Raw genomic sequence first — 19,714 nt, forward strand, 5'->3', positions numbered from 1 at the left:
ATCTAGCCAAAAAGCAAATATTTCTTGAGACAAGACATTTAGCTCATTGCTCACACAAGTGCTACCACTGTTAGCCAAAAGTGCTGGAATACACCGTATTTTCCGGACTATACGTCGCTCCGGAGTTTAAGTCGCATCAGCCAAAAAATGCATTATGAAGACGAAAAAAAACATATATACGTCGCACCGGACTATAAGTCGCACTTTTTTGAAGGGTTATTCTATCCATAGAATCTGTGATTGTATCTGATAAGCGGCACGTGGTTACTGCGCGACTGCATTATAACTAATATTAGTAGCCTATTACTGATGCATTAATCAGTTTGCTTTTAGATTATTTTTACCGGTAGGGCTTATCGCCGCCCCATGGCTCTTTCATCTTTGTTATTAAAGCTGTAGTCATCATCGAGGAGAGTCATTCTTCATTTTTGTCGAATTTTATTTCATTAAATCAGAGGTCAAGTAGGCTACAGGTATATCATCTCCAAAGACAACCGTCTAGTGAAAAAAAAAACAACCGCTTTTAAATACCCTACTTAAATCCTTAAAAAGAGTAATTTAACTCCTGTCTTGTGTGATCTGATCTCCAATGGTGAAATAAACCGGTTGTGATATGAGTAGTCTGTTATTTTAGAAGATAAATTTAATATATAGCCTAATAAAAATATTTTATAACATCACAACATATTACTGTCTGTAACTGTTCGTCACTAAAGCGTTTTCTAAGATCATAATGTCTGATTTTTTTTTTTTTTTTACACACACAATAAGCGCATGTGCGTAAAGTTATAGTAAACCACCCCCCACCTTTTTTTTTTTTTGAGTCGCCGGACCCACCCACCTCCTGCGTTCCGGGACCTCCCACTTCACAAATTAAGCACTGCCTAAAATTACATAACTTATTTAAATAACTATAGGCCTATCATTAATAATAAAACAGGTCAATCAAGTTTAATCAAGCTGGCGATTTCACTCCAAATCAGCAAATCCACTGAATTCCTCGTGTCGCTTCTGAACAACTCTGCCAACTCCAGCGGCAGACGAAGCGCCGTTTCCTCTTCTTCTGCGTGGCTGTCGTCAGACTCAGCATCAGCTCCAGTTATTCCGCGGTGAAAAAAAAAACAAAACGTCGCACCGGAGTATAAGTCGCATGGCTAGCCGAACCATGAAAAAAGTGCGACTTATAGTCCGAAAAATACGGTAATATCTTGACTTGTACAGTTGCCATCAGAAGTTTACATACAGGGGCAGGAATGTAATCATGGACATGAACGTCATGACAATATTGGGCTTCCGACAATTTCAATGACTCAAGTTTGCAGCTGACCACATGAACGAGAAATCTTTCTGGAGGTTTTATGGTCCGATAAGAAAGACCGTTGTTTGGCCACAACAATAAGGAGGTCCAGAGGAACACTGCAGCAACTGTTCAGCATGGTGGTGACAGCTTCATGCTCTGGTGCTTTTTGCTGCCAGTGGAACTGATGCACTGCACAAAATGGATAGAATAATGGACTACCACCTCAGATGTCTTCAGCATAAAACCTCAAACCATCAGAATACTGGACACGGTTGGGTGTTCCAACAAGACAACGACCCCAAATACACATCAGAGCCGGCTGTGGAAAGGATAATGCTAGCCTGCGTTAAGCTTCACAAATCCTCACCTCAACTTGATCAAAAACGTGGACTGGAGAAGAAATTTAATCCAACTCTGCCAAGAAGAGTGACCAAATACCCGACCAAAATTTTATTGATTGCGATCAAAAGCATCAGGTCATGGTGAAACTTACGAAGGGACATTTAACCAAAGATCAGGTGTGCTGTATGTAAAATACTTAACCCTGCATGAACAATTTTGATTTCAGAAAACCAAACAAATTAACTTGTGCGCCAATTTTATACCCTCACCCAGGACGGAGTCTGGGTACTGTTTCCTGTGTTTTTTTTTTTTGTTAGCAACATTACAGGAAAAAGGCTGGACCAATCTTGATGAAACGTTCAGGATAGATGGGCATTGCTCTCAAATAGAACCTCCAACATTTTGAGCGTCATAGTCACCAAAAAGGTCAAAATTTATTTATTCCCCCCCCCGCGATATCCTCCTTCTGGTTCCATTTCTTGCTCACAAACACACGATTCTAGTTCTAACTGTAATGCTCTCCTTCATAAAACATACGATTTGGATTCAAAATCTAAATCCTGGGGCATTCTCGCCCTGTTTAATCTACAGTAATATCTCTCTCATATTCATATATATATATATATATATATATATATATATATATATATATATATAAATAAAACTATAGCCTGATCACTGATGATTAAGAAATATTACCATCAACATGGGTATAAAATAAAGTGCTACTGGGCGAGGTTTGTCTTGCAAAGGTGGTCACTGAAAGTCCAAAACTGCCATGACACTCATGTTCATTAGGGTACATCAGTCGCCCCCTAAAAATGAAAAGTTCCTCCGATCATGATGTGTTTTTGTTTTTATGTTCCTTTTGGTAAGAAAACACACTGGGTGAAATATTTTGACAAAATTCAAAAGTTTAATGGTGGCACCAGGAGCTCAAAGTTATGGAAAAAGCTGCTATTTTATGACTTGACAAAATTTCGATCACTTTTCATGAAACATTATGGCACCTTATAGAGTATAACAAATATCTTAGATACACATTTTTAGCACATATTCTAAATACGGACATGATCAAGCACAGTTTGAGTTTTAGCTGTTCACTGAATCATTGTTCAACTACTTTTAAACAATACAAATTATTATGAACAGGGCTTTGAACCGGTTCAAGGAACGAAAACCGGGAACTTTTTCTATTTCACATGGAACAGAAACGAAACCAGAAACTTTATTATTTTTTATGTTCCGGAACAGAAACGCTTATTAAAAATAATGGTAACCGGTTAATACCGGTTTTTATTTCGTTCCTCAAAGTTTCCGTAGCCTACAAATCAAGTCATTCTTCTCCTGCGCAAGTTTCTATGACCCGCTGGGGTTCACTTCCTGTGTGACGTTCGCTGACTGAATGTAGAGCGCGGGAGGGTGGACTACTATCACGTCTCCACATCTTAAATAAGAGGCAAATATTGCAGTCTATCGTTATTCAAAAACGTCAATTTCAAACACGATATCAATATATTTGTCCACGTTAATGAGAGGCTCGCGAACATTAAATGACGTTAACCTCTGTTAGCCTATCAATGCATAGGGCCTGACTAGCCTTTGGTAACACTTTAAACGAATTCGCTTTCATTTTTGGCACTCTGTGTAGATGGGAAGACATACTGAGAATCCAAATCGCCAACATTTGAAATAATTATTTTTGAATTATTTCTTGTCTTATTTAATGAAGGTTGTAATAGAATTAGCCTACATTTGGCTTAAGCTGGATGAGACAGACATAATTTTATAGCCATTTGTTAAACAGCTGACAGGGAACGTAATTAACCGTTCCGGGAACGAAATTTTTTTGTTCTAACCGGTTCGGGAACGTCTATTTAATGGTGGAACCCAAAACCGGAAACGTTAAAATTTCGTTTCTGTTCGGAACGAACCAATAGGAAAAAAAATTCTGGTTCAAAGCCCTGATTATGAATCACATTAATGCTTCTCAATCCCTTGCAAAGGTTCTTAACATGATCTCTGGGTCACAAGAAATCAGTAAATGGAGTCCAACATTGTGATTCAAACCTTACGCGAAAACATAAAATAAGCGTTTTTTGGCCAAAAAAAAAAAAAAAGGAACCTCATGGTGCCACCATTAGACTTTTGAATATGGTCAAAAAAGTGTTACAGGATGTCTTTATTGGTGAAAAGGAACACCCAAACAAAAATGCATCAGATTTTATGAAGTGAGGGCAACTGATGCGCCCTAATGTTCATGGTGATATTCATGTCTGCATATGGAAGTTTCTGCCCGCAGCTGTAGACACAATGTTTCTGCAATTTCAGTGGGAGGGGAAGATTCTCAGATCCTCAAGTCCGTGCCTGCTTGAGGCAAGCAGCTACATGCAATGAATCCACATTCCACTTTGTTCATTTAACACTGAGTGCTTACACATGAAGCCCATGCACGCGACATGCTTTTTAACTGAACCCTGGTGCGTCTTCATCCTCTGTGGTTAGTTTGAACTGTTGAGAACACCATGATCAGTCAGATCTGAGAGCTTCTCAGCACAGTGCTGCAGAAAAACAGAAAAAGGTTTCTAGAAATCTTAAGAAAATTAATCAAAATCAGTGCTAATACTGTGTACTAATAATATAGCATAGTTTAGCTTAATTTTTACATCAGATTTGATTTGATCGCTATCGGCTCGCCCACCGAAGGCTCCAGTGTGCTTGCAGAGCCTTGGTGCGGATGATCAGGAACTTAACCAGACCTAAAACATCTTCAGTCTGAAGTTTCAAATTGAGAATTCAGGTCCATCAGGTTTGTAGATAAAGCCCAACGTATACCTGAAGTGACTGTGCTCAAGGCCCACCCTAACTGCTCCAAGACGCACAATTAAGCCTCGTCACTGCTTCCCTATTTATTGACCTGCTGAGTAAACAGGATCATGAATATCTGTTCTGACAGAACATGCATCATCAATGACTGCAGAAACGTTCAAATGAAATGGTCACGCCCGATTTCTGTGGCAGTTAGAAACTGCATGAAACCAGAAAGGCGCTTCTCAAACCAAGCATTATAGATTACCAAGCGTAACGTCCGTCACAAACGCGTACTCGGCCACAGTCGGTAAGAACGCTGTTTCAACAAACACTCCATTACGCCATATCCCCCTCTCCTTAAAGTGCCATTCCACCATTGGATGTATTCTTTGGCATAAAATACAATACATTTTATGACAACATGACTAGACAGAGAAATCTTTTAGCTCCAAAATGATATATCAAACAATTTGACGACAAGTATATTAATTTTGCAACCAAAGTCACCTACCCTTTTAATTTCCGCGCGTGATGTCATCGGCAGGTTCTCCTTCTTGTGTACCACGTGTCGGTCTATTTTTAGACCAGGAAACCCCCAAGTGAGAGAGTCATTTCTCCTCGTATATGGGGGCCAAAAAAATTGCGAAAAATTGAGTTAATCTTTCAGTTAGCTAGATTTATTGGTATTATTTTTATCGCGTTCTATCCGCCATTGCTGATATGTGCCACGTCACGTGGTACAGAAGAAGGGGAACCTGCCGATGACATCACGCGCGGAAATTAAAAGGGTAGGTGACTTTGGTCGCAAAATACTTGTCGTTGTCAAAAAATTATGTTTGATATATCATTTTGAAGCTAAAAGATTTCTCTATCTAGTGATACCATTTATATATGTTGTCAAAATATATTGTATTTTATGCCAAAGAATACATCCAATGGTGGAATGGCACTTTAACGTAATAACTATTCCTCAACACACATCAGACAAGACCAACTCTGAGCTACTGCTCACTTGCGTATCCCTCCGCTCTTGCTTATCGGAACGCAAACAATCGAAGGAATAGGACGCTTATTATGAATGTTGACTTCAACAAATAATTAACCCTGAAACAAGGAAGTAAAGAGCAGAGTCTCTCCCCAAGGATTTCAAATAGCATCCCGGTAAACCGTCATTTTGAAATAGCTTCAAAATCCATTCTATATGTTTCGCAAACACATTCAGTCCGTAAACAGGAAGTCGATGTGTGACATACCTGAAAACAGCATGGCTGGGTTTCAGTCATGTGACTTTTCTTAGCGGTTTTACCAGAAGTGAAATAGCTGGTGGTCTAAACGGCTGCCGTAGTGCAAACAACTAGCGATAAGTTATCAGCGTATGCTCGTAATCTAGAAGCCACTGCTGGCTTTAGATCTATTCAGAAGATTGCCATGTGCAATGGAATCGACCCCTACAGTCTGGGAAAGAAAGGTTTGTCATACGATCTTGAAAACTACCCTTCAGTTGAGTTCCCCGACATCTCGAACTATCTGGTGTTGCAGACATCCTTCTACACCGCAAAACAGATGAAAGCGTGGAAGAGTATGGAGGCTTACAACTTTTTTGTACGTGGCTGGGTAAAGGACCTCGGGATCAAGTCGCTGCCGAATGAATCCTGGACTGTTTTTGGCCGTGTAAGTATGCTTTAAGCTTTTCGGTCGCGTCTTTACAATGAAGCGCTGCAAGTTGAAGTGTAAACAAACAAGTTGGCTTGATTCTCAGTTGTGTTGGCTCTTATCTCTCAGCTAAATCATTCACAAAGATCATCAGAAACCCCTTTAAAGACCTGGATCTTAGTTAAACAAGATGGAGAAGTGATCATGGCGCATTGGAACTGTATGGCTGGGGAAGAATTTTGTCACGACCTTCATGCATATGGACTTTGAGGAGTGAACCAAGAAATAGTTGGGGACTTTAGCGCTTCGTGACTAAAAATAAAAAAGTACCGTATAATGACACATCGCAAGAAAAAGTACTTGGAAAACACTAAGGCTGTAGCTGAGAGGGAAATACAAACCTTTTCACCAAGTGATCACTGCAAACTTGAGCGTGCTTCGACTTGGCTCCCTTCGATTTTCGTGAGAAGTTCAAAAGCCACCTTTCTCAACGTCTTTGTGAAATCCTGTTTTTTTACCCCTTTTATTAGTTCACAAGGAACCCTAAAGAAACTTCCGGTTCATGGTTTGATCGATTCGAACAACCTAAAAACACCACAAGCGGAAGGCATCTTTCATGCCAGCAATGCACCTTCTCCATACAAAACACTGTCAACTGAGCTTTGGTAGACCACCAGCTGATGTTCTGAATAACTAATGAGATGGATGTGAGGTCACATGAAACCCAGCAATGCACGGTACAGAACCCCAAGCTGAACCTCAGTACCAAAAATCAAGCCGTTACGAAAATTTTGTAAAGCCATGCCATGTTTCATAAATACATTCCGTCGGTAAAACAGGAAGTCGAGTGCAACCAACCTGAAAGCAGTATGGAGCACTTGCATGTGACGTCACAGCCGATCCAGATTGTGACAGACGCCATCTTGTCGGTCAAACGCCATATTTCCGCCTTCTACTTCTACCTTTTCTTCTGGAAAACCCTACTATATACAATTCTACTACAACGGCTGCGGCTACAAGCTCTCCCTACCTGTACGCATTTATGTTTGTGTGTATTTTTGCGTGTTGTTCGTCTGTACCGGACTTCAATATCCACTACAACCGTATGGACTTACTGGACATTGGTTTCCAGCAGAAAATGACGGTTTGTAGCGATTTCCATCGCATGCACATCATTCCGGACGAGATAGCGAGACCAGCGGGGTCTCCGTGGATTGTTATCGGAAGCAAAGCGAAGGAGGCGGCGCCGGGAGTGGAAGCAAAAGTGAGGCTGCAGAGCTGGCCTGTTGACTAAGCTCAGAAAACAGCCACTCAAACCTCCACTGCCAAGCCTCTATCTCTCCAACGCCAGATCCATGGTAAACAAGACGGACGATTTGGAATTACAGCTGGAATTACCTTATTCTATTCTATAATCGGCTGGTCAGTGCTATACTCAATACTTAAGTGACTTACCCGTCCAATGAGGATTGTTATTTTCTTGTTTACAAGATGCCACATCGGAGTCGCTGACAAATCCTGAATTTCTGTAAAGATAACTGTCCAGAGGCTTATAAGCACGCAGTGCTTCACCACTGAACAGCGAGGGAAAGTTAATGAGGTAATTATACACATCTGGGTATTCCACCTCTGGCAGTTCAATATCCACTGACACGGTCGTGAAAACTACATCCGGAAAGCCATAAGGGTCACTAATCTGTAGATCGTTTATTTTAGACATATATCTAGTTATCTGTTCATTAGAAAAATAAGCCGTGTAGTCCGTCGGTTGAAATTGATCCATCCTGTACACGAGTGCAGCAGTATTCAGCGGTGTTTTTTACCGACAAGATGGCGGCTGTGTACTTTCCGGTCACGTGACTGCAAGATCTCTATACACTGTCTAGAACCCCAAGCTGAAGTTTGGTACCAAGTGGTTATGATTTGTAGATGCTGAGAAAAAGGGTGTTTCAGACAGACAGAGATACGGACAGGTGCACAGAGGTAAACCAGTATCCCCCCCCCCGTCATCACATCTGAGAAAACAGCTTCACTCCAGAAATGAAAGCGGCAGTGTCCTTACCAAACCCAATATCATCCGAGAGAACATTTACTCCCGAGAGTGACAAGGGGGAAAAAGGAGCAGAGGAAGCAGGAACACAGGACGGAAATTCATCTGCTGCACTGTAAAGGCAGCAGAACAACGAGACGTCTCTATGTCGTTCAGCCCGACACGCACTACAGTCAGTCATGATGCTCTGATCTGGTTCTATATATAGGCTACGCTTCATAACTCATACTTCTAGAACAAAGAACATTCAGTCATCAGTGATTTGTTGGGTACCGCTGGGACAAGTCACCGTTCATTGATGGTACCTTAATTATTTGTACAACCCTGGAAATTAGGTACATCTAGCAATCCGGCAAAACCAGTTGCCCATTAATCCAATCTCTACACTCCCTTGTAGGTTCACACCAGAAGCAGCAAGAGCGTTAACATTCGCTCTAAAAACGACACTCAGTACGTTTACATGCACGTCCAAATCGAGCTACTGTCGGTAATCGAGCAAAGGGTCCCAGCAAGGGTGCCAGAGAAATCCAATCCTACATGCACAAGTGAAATCGGGCTATTGTGCAAGGTGCATTGTGCACCCGAGCCACACGTGGCGCTACACGCCCCATCGTGTTGGTACACTTCCGGTTGTCGTCATGAAGAGCTATAGTGTTGCCAGATACTGCTGACGTATTCCAGCCCAAAACATGTTCAAATCTGCTAAAATGCACTTAAAACCCCCCAATCTGGCAACACTGGCAGTTCCGTGTTCAAGCTGTTTGGCTTGCTCTAACAGACTGTATGGCTACAAACTGTCCGGCACAGACCACTGTTTTGTAAGACAACTTATTTTGCACAATAATATTTTTCTAAAGTCCATTTTTTGCTTACAAAAAAATATTTTTTTTTGCTTACAATTTAACTTATGTCTTAATAAACACACAAAGTTCAATTGTTTTGTTTTTATTGACATTCTTCAGATGTTGGACATATATTTGTGTGTACACACACACACACACACACAAATACAATGACTTGTTTATGTACACAATTCACAGCTATGCAACAGCTGTACAGATGTATTTGGTGATACAGTAAGTGAGCTAAATTTTAACAGTGCAAACAATGCCACAAAAAGAAAAGATTCATGCCGTTGTCATGATTCGTTGTAATGCCGACCGAGGCTGTTGTGTTTCCCTTGTGGTCTCGTCACTCCCGGAAGGGGCAGTGCTGAAGTAAGTAGCTCGAATACGTAGCTCAATAGGGTATACATGCACTAAGTAGCTCGGCAGAAATCGCATAATCTAGGTCGTGTAGCTCGATTCCGAGAAATCAAGTTCGGTTCAATTTCAGCCTAATTAAGGTGTATACATGGCATTTTGAACTTCGATTTCAGTCGAGCAACGGCAGAAATTCAATTCTCTCTATGTGCATGTAAACGCACTGAATGTCAAAGTTTGTGGATGCTCCGAGATGTAGCTGAACGAAGCAGCTACGGGTTTGTTCTGAATGCTTTGTCTTGCAAACTATTTCAAGGGGCTGCAAAGTAAAACACACAAATGTTATCTGTATCGACTGAGGCCATTATTAAAAAAATGTTCTGTTTCTGGTCCACCGGCCGGGTGAGTGCTGTTTGCGCGGTTGAAATTTTTTTTTTTTTTAAACGCCCATTTTTCGACATTTTTTTCAGGGTTCGTAAATCTAAAATCGAACTTGACATTTACGCATTCCCAGGGCTTTCCACTAAGGCTCATACTAGCCAGCCATGACGAATAAGTAGCCAGGGGGGAGTAAACACAAACTCCTGTGCACGCAGTTCCCAGGATTAAATGCATTTTCCCAAGACCATTTATTTATTCACTTTACTCAAATGACAGTAAATCATCTTTCTTTTCTTGCGTATTGCATCATGAGGCGTTCCTGGCTTGTAAATCTCTTATTTTCGGTGCATGACACATTCACGCAGCTGAGCATGCTATGAATTAACAACGACAACGGTCTGCAGTGGGGCTACACAATTACACACTCAGCGAACATTTCTCCATTTGTGTATGAAAATACACTCCAACCACTCAGTTTGGTTTCATTTACAACCAACGGTGTCTTCTGAAGCCAGCACGTAATTGAACGAGAGAAGACTAGTTTACCGGAGACAAAATAAGCGTTATCTCTGCTTCTGTCCCCTCCGACACACTACTGCCTCCGCCGAGCACTCTGAACTGAATCAGCTCTGCGCATGCGCCATGTGGCACCAAAAAAAAAAAAAAAAAAAAAAAAAATGGCAGCCACCATGAAGGAAGGAGATCCGGAGTTTTCAAACATTTGCTTAAGTGTGAAATCGCAAAATGGTATTCTAGCGAACAACAAAATAGCAAAGATTCAGAAAATCATTCAGTGATCATTTTAATAGTGTAATTTCATCCGAACTAGGCCTAACGGTCGATTTAGAACCACAAAAAGTCCGTGTCGGACATTTTAAGTACCTTTGTAAAAGTTTTGCAAATGTTGCAGTCAGCATTTAAAAAAGTTTTTGTACAAGTTTCAGTTGATTAAACCGTCATTTTATTAAATGTCTGCTTTTGTAATAAAAAAAGTACTGAAAGCAAAAGCAAACAGCATTGCGATTTCTTATCCATCCATATATTTAAAAAAAAAAAAAAAAAAAAAAAAAAAGTCCCTCCCTCCCGACTGAATTTTTTTTTTGCTCACCCGGTGGACAGGAAACGGATTTTTTTTTTTAAGGATGGCCTGACCACAAGGAGGATACAAGCTAGCCTCATTAAATCTTAATGTGGAGGCAAGAAATCAAACCGATGCAGGAAAAACATTGAGTGCACGCTTGGTAAAAACTAGCGACAAACTCGTTAACAGCCATGTGTGTGGTGTGACTTGTATTGATGGCAAGTCAAACAAGATCAACTATGAGCTACTGATCACTTGCGTATCTCCCCCTGCTCTCACTTATCACAACACAAGCCATCAACGGAACGCAAGACTTATTATGAATGTTGACTTCAACAAATAATTTACCCTGAAACAATTCAGTAAAGAGCAGTGTCTCTCCCCAGGGATCTCAAATAGCATCCTGTCAGTCATTTTGAAATAGCATCAAAACCCACCGTGTGTTTCATAAATACATCGTCAGTAAACAGGAAGTCGACGTGGGACAGACCTGAAAACGGTACACGTTACAGAACCCCAAGCTGAAGCTTCGTACCAAAATATCAAGCAGTTATGACTTGCAGTTGCTGAGAAAAAGGTTACGGAAGTTTTCCAAGTCCGCTGTATAAGTTTCATAAATACATGGTCAGTAAACAGGAAGTCAAGGTGTGACAGACCTGAAAACGGTACAGAACCCCAAGCTGAAGTTTGGTACCAAGTAGCTACAACTTGTGGTTGCTGTGAAAAAGGGTATTCCGGACAGACAGAGGTAAACCAGTATCCCCGCCAACCAGAGGGGGTATAATTAACATGCCATTTAGGTGTTATAACCACTGCGATTATTCATTTCTTCTCCACTGAACTTGGGAACAGTTTGAACAGAACCAAAAAAATAAATAAATTAAAAAACCCTTGGACGACTGTTTCTCTCGGATTCTTGAGAGCGGCGCATTTCTAAATTCCAATTGAACCACATCGCAGCTCATTAGGCCAAATATATATATATAAAAAAAAAAAAACGCATTTCCGGTAACCCGACCGATCGAGAATTTCCGCGTCGAAATTGCCGACCATAAAGTTATTACAAATTTCCCTCGATCTTTTAGTGTAAGCGGCGTTAGTTTGTCATTTTTTGTTTCAACGCATTCAAGTTGTGAAGCAATAAAAAGTAAAATGTTTTGCCACTTCTATCCGCCCTCCTGCATAAACATGGAAGCGCACTTGTATACTGAAGGAGGAAGGGAAAACTGAGCCGAGCCGCCATTTTGAATCCTCATTCAAGGCTGTAATGCAAATTGCTTCCTCTTCAGTATACAAGTGCACTTCCATGGCAGGGAAAAACACTACATTTTACCGCCTATGTAGTCCCCTATTTATACAAATAGGAGTCATTCAGGATTCAGCCATGTTTGTGCTTGGTGTTTTTGCTCGACCCAAGTTCTACAGTAGGCTAGGCGAGGCCGTCTGCTTTTAATGGAAGTAGCCTCGCCTAGGACGTTATTTTCACGTTATTTCTTGATGAGGTGTTTTCACGTTATTACATGAAAATATCATGAAATATCGCTTCCGTAGATCATAACTCGAACTCTCGCGATATTTTTTTTTATTCGTTTAAAGATTTAAAACACTTATTTTATGATGTGTGGTATAAAGGATTCTGTGCCAAAATACTATTTTGTAAGAAGTTTACTTGTGTTAATTTTTTCGAACAAAATAAAATTAAAAAAAAAAAAAAAAAAAAAAAAAAAAAAAAAAAAAACTTTCCTACCTACCGACCTTATTTTAGTATTTCATGTTACCAGAAACACACTTTTTTTGGCCTTACATATTTGTCTGGATTTCAACTTCATTCAGACTCCCTCACAACAAGCCACTATTGCTGTGTTCACACTTATACCGGTACGAAAGTGGTATAACTGTATCGATACAAAGTACACCGGTACAGTTTAGTGCATCTGTCCACACTCGCGAGAAATGTTTGCGGTTTTCTTTCACGGAAGTTGAAATGCGCGTGCGCGAAATGTTTCCGTGGTTACCGAGTAACTTCCTTCCGAGAATATGGTGGATGAAACAACGTGCGCGTGCTTTTTGTTGTCAGTGTACAGTCTGTATTTCTGGTGGTCATTTATTCAGTCGAATCGTATAAAACGTGCGAGGCAGTTGAGAAAGAAACAAACGAATCTCCGTTCTTCACTATTTTATCCAGCGAAGACAGCGATTGAGGTGTGTGACTTTGTGCATGCGCATTATATTTGTATCGATACAGAACCGCTTCATCTGTCCACACTACGCGAAGCGCTACAGTACCGATACGAAACCCATACATTTGTGGGTTTCATACCGACACAGTTATACCGCTACAGTACTGGTATAGGGCAGATTCTACCCTAACTGGATCCATTAACCACTTGCCCACAAAATAAGACATTTTTCTTGTCCTTTTTTCAGTGAGGTAATATTTTCAAGATTGAAAATATGGTATTTGGTCTTCTAAAACAGCACGTCATTTAAAAATACACCGAGTATATCAATAAAAGATTTTTAAAGAATAAAGTTCTATTTCTTTGACATATCTGACAGACATAACTCCCATTTTAAAAATCCCTTTCATTATCCCTGTTGCTATCGTCAGTGAATTTCTGTCAGATGACCTGACGATAGACTCGGCCATTATGGATCTTTGGTAGTTATCGTGTGGAAGCAGGCTTTATCATTTTTGGGTGTCAACAGATAGAGTTGAAATAGATTAACAGCGAAAAAACTATTTCGTTCACGATAGAAGCCCACAGTTATTTTTAAAAAAATGCCATCGTCAGTCTGTCAGTCGAATGCACCTGACGATAGCAAAATTCAAGCCCTCACCACGCACATGTTGACTGACGCAAAGAGGAAATTCTACTGCGCGTGATTTTTGTGACAGCAGACATTTACTTCCGGGCAAGACTTGGAGTTCTGACAGCTAGATTTCATCAAATAAATCAAGGTAAGATTTTCTGTCAGCTATCCTGACGATAGAAACATTAATATATTTGTGCATTCATATTTAAGTTTTCCTCCAGAAAAATTATCGCAAGTCGAGATAAATCAGAGCCACTTGCGACCCTTTCAGCCGACAGGCCATTTCAATGTGTTATTTCCCCGCGAAAGTGACCCAGTCGTATCTATCGTCACTGTTCTGACAATTATTGTTATTTCAATTTTGAAAATCAATTCTTTATTTCAATATTGTATTTTATTTGGTTCTAGTGATGAGGTATTTAATATTACTAAATTTGTCAGATTAATAATGTAAGAAACAGTTTTGTTGCTATTGTCATCTAGAGTGTCTGTCAGAATATGATGGTAGACGTTAGTTTGTCTGTCAGATTTTGATGATAGAAACTGATGTGTTTCTATTGTCGTTTAGCATGTCTGTCATGTCAGGCTTTTATTAATTAGTTACCAGGACTACTGTCCTAAAATTTACTGTGAATGTCCAAGACCCCAAATGCTACTAGAAAAACTTAATAGAATGATCAAAATAATCAATTCAGCAATTTAAGGAGATGGGACTTAACTGGCCTCTGTTATGGTAGAATCTGCCATAGTTGCTAGTGTGGACAGGTGTTGCGGTACGAAAGTAGTTTCGTATCGGTACAAAATCCCTAGTGTGGACAGGGTATGGACCCTTTCCACGTGACATCACGACAAACGCGGCCGCCATTTTGGACATGTACTACCAGTAGTCTACCACAGCCAACAACGAGGGACGACGGCGAAGCGTCGAAAGGAATACAGCCATCAAAGAAAGCTTTTACTTTCAGCAAGACTTCCATCATGCCATTATATTGTTGTGCACCTGGATGTAGTAACAACCAACACACAAGGCAAGATTTATCATTTTATCGGATCCCGACAGATGCTGACCGACGGAGAAGATGGATGGTCTCTAAAATATTGGCAAAATGATGTTTATTGACATAGCAATCGTGTGTAACGGGAAGCATTTGCATATTCAAAGTGTTGCGTTTACATCAAAAATAAAATAAACCGATATGACAACGACTGCTGCTGCCAGGTTGGGGACACAAACTAGTAGAAAGGAAGTGTGCCAACAGTGCCAACACACTTCCTTTGTGGTCGATTCTGCTTTAAGGTAAGATGCATTTAATTATTCGTCTGCTGTGGGTTTGGAATCGGTAGCCTGACCGATTCGTTCATGTTTGTGGTGCCATTTGTTTGTTGAAATGGAAGATTGGTTGTTGACATGATTTCCAGTGATGCTTTGGTGCTGCTGTGGATCAGATGTGTTGAGTAGCCTGACTTTTTTTTTTCTTGCGTGTGGTATCATTGTTGACGCGAGGTTGTTTTTTGAACGTGCCAATGCGGACACAATTTCCCCTGATGAGTTATGACTTCAGACGCGATGCGTTTGTGGAGTCCGCGTGATATGTGCGCAAGATAGGCTTCTCATGGTGTTTGGAGATCCGCGCTCTGAGACGAGCGCAAGCACCCCCCCCAAGGGAAAAAAAGGGACCCCCCGAAAATATCGGCATAGTTCGAACACTGGGTTGGAGAAAGTAATGGCAAATAGTGAGTGCACAAACCATAGAAGGTAAACTGTACACAGCGCCAGGGCAGTGTGATGGTATGTCTACTTTTAGATTGTGTTAGCTTATCAATGAACACACTCGTCACTCGACGAGTTTCACGTCTTTACGACGGATACTTAAATGTGTGTTAGGTATTACTGTTGCAGTCTAAGCAGTCATTGTAGCAGCTAGATGAGCGAGAACTGAAAGGGTCTGTGCCATAAACCGTTATTTCTTCATGTCCAAAATGGTGGTCGCACTTACGAAGGTCACGTGAGTGAAAAGGGTCTATAGAAGTTTTCGACCCACATGACCGCTGCCATGTCGACAAGGAGATGGCGCCATTTTGGCGGTCACAACAATGGCGACTCCCGCTAGCCCAACATGTCAGAGATTTGTCAAAAAATATGCATTTTCCCTTTTCACAGCACACATTGTTCGAATGGCTGCCATGACAACATATGCAAAGATTTCCAACAACATTTTGTGGCAAAAAAAAAAAATTCCATAATAGTCTACTTCAACGTGATACCAAATAAAAGTAAATTCATTGCAGTTAGAAAAATAGTGTCCAGGTTGAGAGAGAGTTACATTAATCATATAGAAAAATGCATAATAATTAATACGTCTAGTATCGAATTCTAGTTTTGTCCATTGCATATTCACATCTAAAAAGTACAACCCACCCAACAACATGGCTCTGCCTCGCCTGAGGGCACCGTGTATGTTAAACCTAGACTACACGCAAGCCGCCCAAACACTAGTAAGAAGCCCGGTGCCAGGTCGCCCCATTGACGAGGCCGAGCGGTCCCCGTCTCACGTATATAAAACCACGGATGTATAAAGATAAAACCATCATGACCTGACTAGTGGGGCTACATGCCAGGTAGCCTGAACACCGCCTAACAGGGCTTACGTGTAGGCTAGGTGCTAGGCTACATGTATAGTTTGTCATTTATCTCGTATACGATATCTTTAAACTTTTGGAAAAGTTACCTGAGACAAAATGTTCGCCACACAAACGCGTGTTCGGTGGGCTGCCAATTCTCTCGCCTGATCGCCACGATCCACTTTTCGCGACGCTGTCGGTCGGCCGGGAACCTATGGAACGTTAATCCAGGTTTATCCCCTCCTGTTGTTGCAGCTAACTAACTGCACAACACGTATCAGGCATTCTACGATAAAAGTAAGTGATGAAGATGGATATTACAAGCGTTGTTTGCTGATAAGCGTGGCTTTGTTTGACCTCCAAAATGCCGGCGTAAACAGTATCACGTGACCCTGACATCAGGTCGAAAACCTCTATATACTGCTTGCCGAGAGACTCGGTCATTTTGACGCTCTCGCTGCGTTGGGTGTGAACATACAGCAAAAGTGATTAATAGAAGCATTCATTTAAGAGACATTTCGTCATCTTAAGGAAATGCTTTATCCTGGTCAGAGTCATGAACAATCTGAAGCTCATCACAGAAACACACCCTGGATGGGACCGCATTCATTCTCTCTCCTTCACACACACACACACAACCCTAGCATAGTCGCTCCACCTACCCGTGGAAGAAAACTGGAGAATGACAGGAAACCCAGACCGACATGAACTCATCCTGTGAAACTCCAGACAGATAGATAGTAAACAAAACCAGGGACCCTGGAGGTGGCATCCAAACTGGTGCGAATTCTCCCACCTGGTGCTCCTGGAAGAGTTTCTGGATCCACAACAACCGTGACCAGGATAAAGCACTTACTCAAGAACGAATAACTGGACTATTGATTCAGCCGACCAAAAACGTGGCTTTAACCCAATCTATTTTTCAATCGATACGCAAAACGGTATACAACACCGAGGAGGAACATTTCGAAGCAGACAGCAACGGTGATAAATCAGTGAAGCCATGCCATCTACACAATCCACCAGTGTGTGCAAAACACTGACTCAGCATAATCACTGTACGAGAAGCAGCAGAATCACACATACCCATACTGAAGAGCGAGAAGATGCCATTATAGATCTGTTGTACCTGCAGCTGTCGCTTGTCTTGCAAAACTGTGACGAGACGTTTCACAAGTCAGCCGTTATCGTCGCCGCTGCCCTGAGCGCTTCCAGACTGCCCCGAGAGCGACTCGGGATCGAGCTAGTGGTCGCTCCTCAACCAACGTTTAATCTGATGACTAAGCAAATTAACAAAGCGGCGTAGTCGTTAACTAACCCAAATCCCTCCTCTTGTGCCACTTCAGCACTTTGCTGAAGAACTGAAGAGGGAGGGAAAAAAAAAAAAAAAAGTGCAGAGCTCAAGCCATTACTCACACGTTGAAGGAAACGACGACGCTGAGGCAAAGACAAACGCAGACTAATTTCAGCTCTACCTCGACTGAGTGTTGCATTGCATCACTGATCCTGGCATGGAGATAAAATTAGTGCTCGAACATGAGATCATTCTCTGGCGCCCCACAAGAAAAACACCACTTAAAACGCAGACTGATCCGGATGCTGCTTGGACGATGTAGGAGTCGGACGAGAAAGCGACACGTGGCCATGAGAGCTGTTTTTAAGGCTGCAGATATCAGTGTTTTAAAGGACTGAAGATGATGTGTGTGTCTGGGAGAAGCAGCTATGGCACTATACATTCAACAGAGAGCTCGAAGAGAGATGCTCAACCATGTTGGACAGGTAGGAGAGGGAGACGAGAGGAAACCCCATCCAAAAGAGCGACAGCCGTGTGTGTTCATCCTTACAGAGATCTGCAGTGGAGGACAGTTAAGCAGACGAGCATCAGTCTGTTCGCAAAGAACTTAGCAGGAGAAAAGGAAAGCTGATCGATCTGCAGGCAGATTTATTCATCTTTTCCCATCACTCTCTCCCTGAGCATGAGCCGGTTTTATACGTCGCAGTATTGTGTTAAAATAAATATTGATTGATTACTTTATTCTGAACAATAAAGATATAAAAATAAAAAAAATATTTAAAGGAAAAGGCAACTTTTGTACAAAATCACCACAAATAGATAGATAAATATATCAAGTAATCGATCATGGAATTTATAGAGAAAGAACAGACCGCATAACAGTAATCTTTTAACTTTTAATAATATGGGCTTGCGCTGAGCTCAGCGAAGATGCGTTCCGCCATACTGATCTACTGCGTGACGTCATGCGGCCCACCACTGAAAAGAACTCTTCAGTGCTTCATGGTAATAAGGTAAAAAACCAGTACAATCGCTTCTTCAAAGTTTCACCAAATGGTTTTATTTATGCAACTTAAAGCTCATAATACTGTAGAACTTTGGTCAAGGAAAAACACGGAGCAAAAACATGGCTGAATCCTGAATGACTCCTATTTGGATTTGTCCTACCAAGCCTACTGCGCATGCGCGAAGCGGCTCGGCTCGGTTTTCCCTTTCGGGCGCTCTCGTTTTCTGTTAGAATTTGGTAAAGAAAAAAATATATATATTATTTACCAGCTTACAAGGTCGGGATATAAACGAATCGAATACAAGCCACCCGCCGCGACTCCTAATCACAGTGATCTGCTTGTAAACACTGTTTTCATGGGCCCAGTGACATCACAGATCAGAGAGAGGCGCATTAACGACAGATTCTGATTGGTTTATAGTTGCCCACAATCTCAAAATGGCTGCCTCCTCCAACTTCGGCTCCTCTGTGTCAATTCATGACTTCAAAGTTAAAAATATTTTTTCATGTTCGATATATAATGGAAATAATTAACGGAATTGATTACGTACGTGTTTTTCTCCTATTACACACCTGGTTTTGTACAAAAGTTGCCTTTTCCTTTAAATAAAAAAATGCAATAATCAAAACATCGTCATAAACAAACAATAGCGTAGCCACAAGGCAGTAACATCATAATGTTCAGAAAGGATTAGGAAGAAGTAATAACTTATCCAGTCCTAACCCTCTATACCACCGCTAATCAAACGTCACTTTCCGCCATAATAAACTATATTATACAAAAGAAAACAAAAGCAACAAACAAAAACATACCAAGACATACCGACATGGTATAATATCAACCAAATCAAATCATATATACAGATACTTATGCATATACACACACACTAGGGGTGGCACGGTTCACAAAAGTCGCGGTTCGGTACGTATTGTGGTTTGAGGTCTGCGGCTCGGTACGTATTGTGGTTTTTTTTTTTTTTTAAATCTTAAGTACTCTGTATTTGGGCATATAGCCTACTATTTACCTTAAGTAAACATAGTTTAGGATACAGCATTTAAGAGAGGTTAAAATTATAGTTACAATGAAATAATCATGCACAAACTGAGTTTGAGTTGACATAAGCACATTTTATGAACAATCTCTGATGAAAAGCC

General features: G+C 41.0%; 1 protein-coding gene across 2 annotated transcripts in view; it reads right to left on the reverse strand.

Moving 5' to 3' along the window:
• The window catches only part of ppp2r2d (protein phosphatase 2, regulatory subunit B, delta), a 113,697-nt gene that overhangs the window by 41,314 nt on the left and 52,669 nt on the right, over nucleotides 1-19,714 (reverse strand). The window contains exon 1 of one of the 2 annotated variants that reach the window (XM_060940253.1): nucleotides 4,080-4,107. The exons of the other annotated variant lie outside the window; for it this stretch is intronic. Coding sequence (XP_060796236.1) covers nucleotides 4,080-4,092 — 13 coding nt within the window. The 5' untranslated portion in view covers nucleotides 4,093-4,107. Of the gene's footprint in view, nucleotides 1-4,079; nucleotides 4,108-19,714 lie in introns of those variants that run through there. 2 annotated transcript variants of the gene reach the window in all.

This window comes from Neoarius graeffei, chromosome 14, assembly GCF_027579695.1.
Source record: "Neoarius graeffei isolate fNeoGra1 chromosome 14, fNeoGra1.pri, whole genome shotgun sequence".
In the NCBI taxonomy this organism is placed as follows: Eukaryota; Metazoa; Chordata; class Actinopteri; order Siluriformes; family Ariidae; genus Neoarius; species Neoarius graeffei.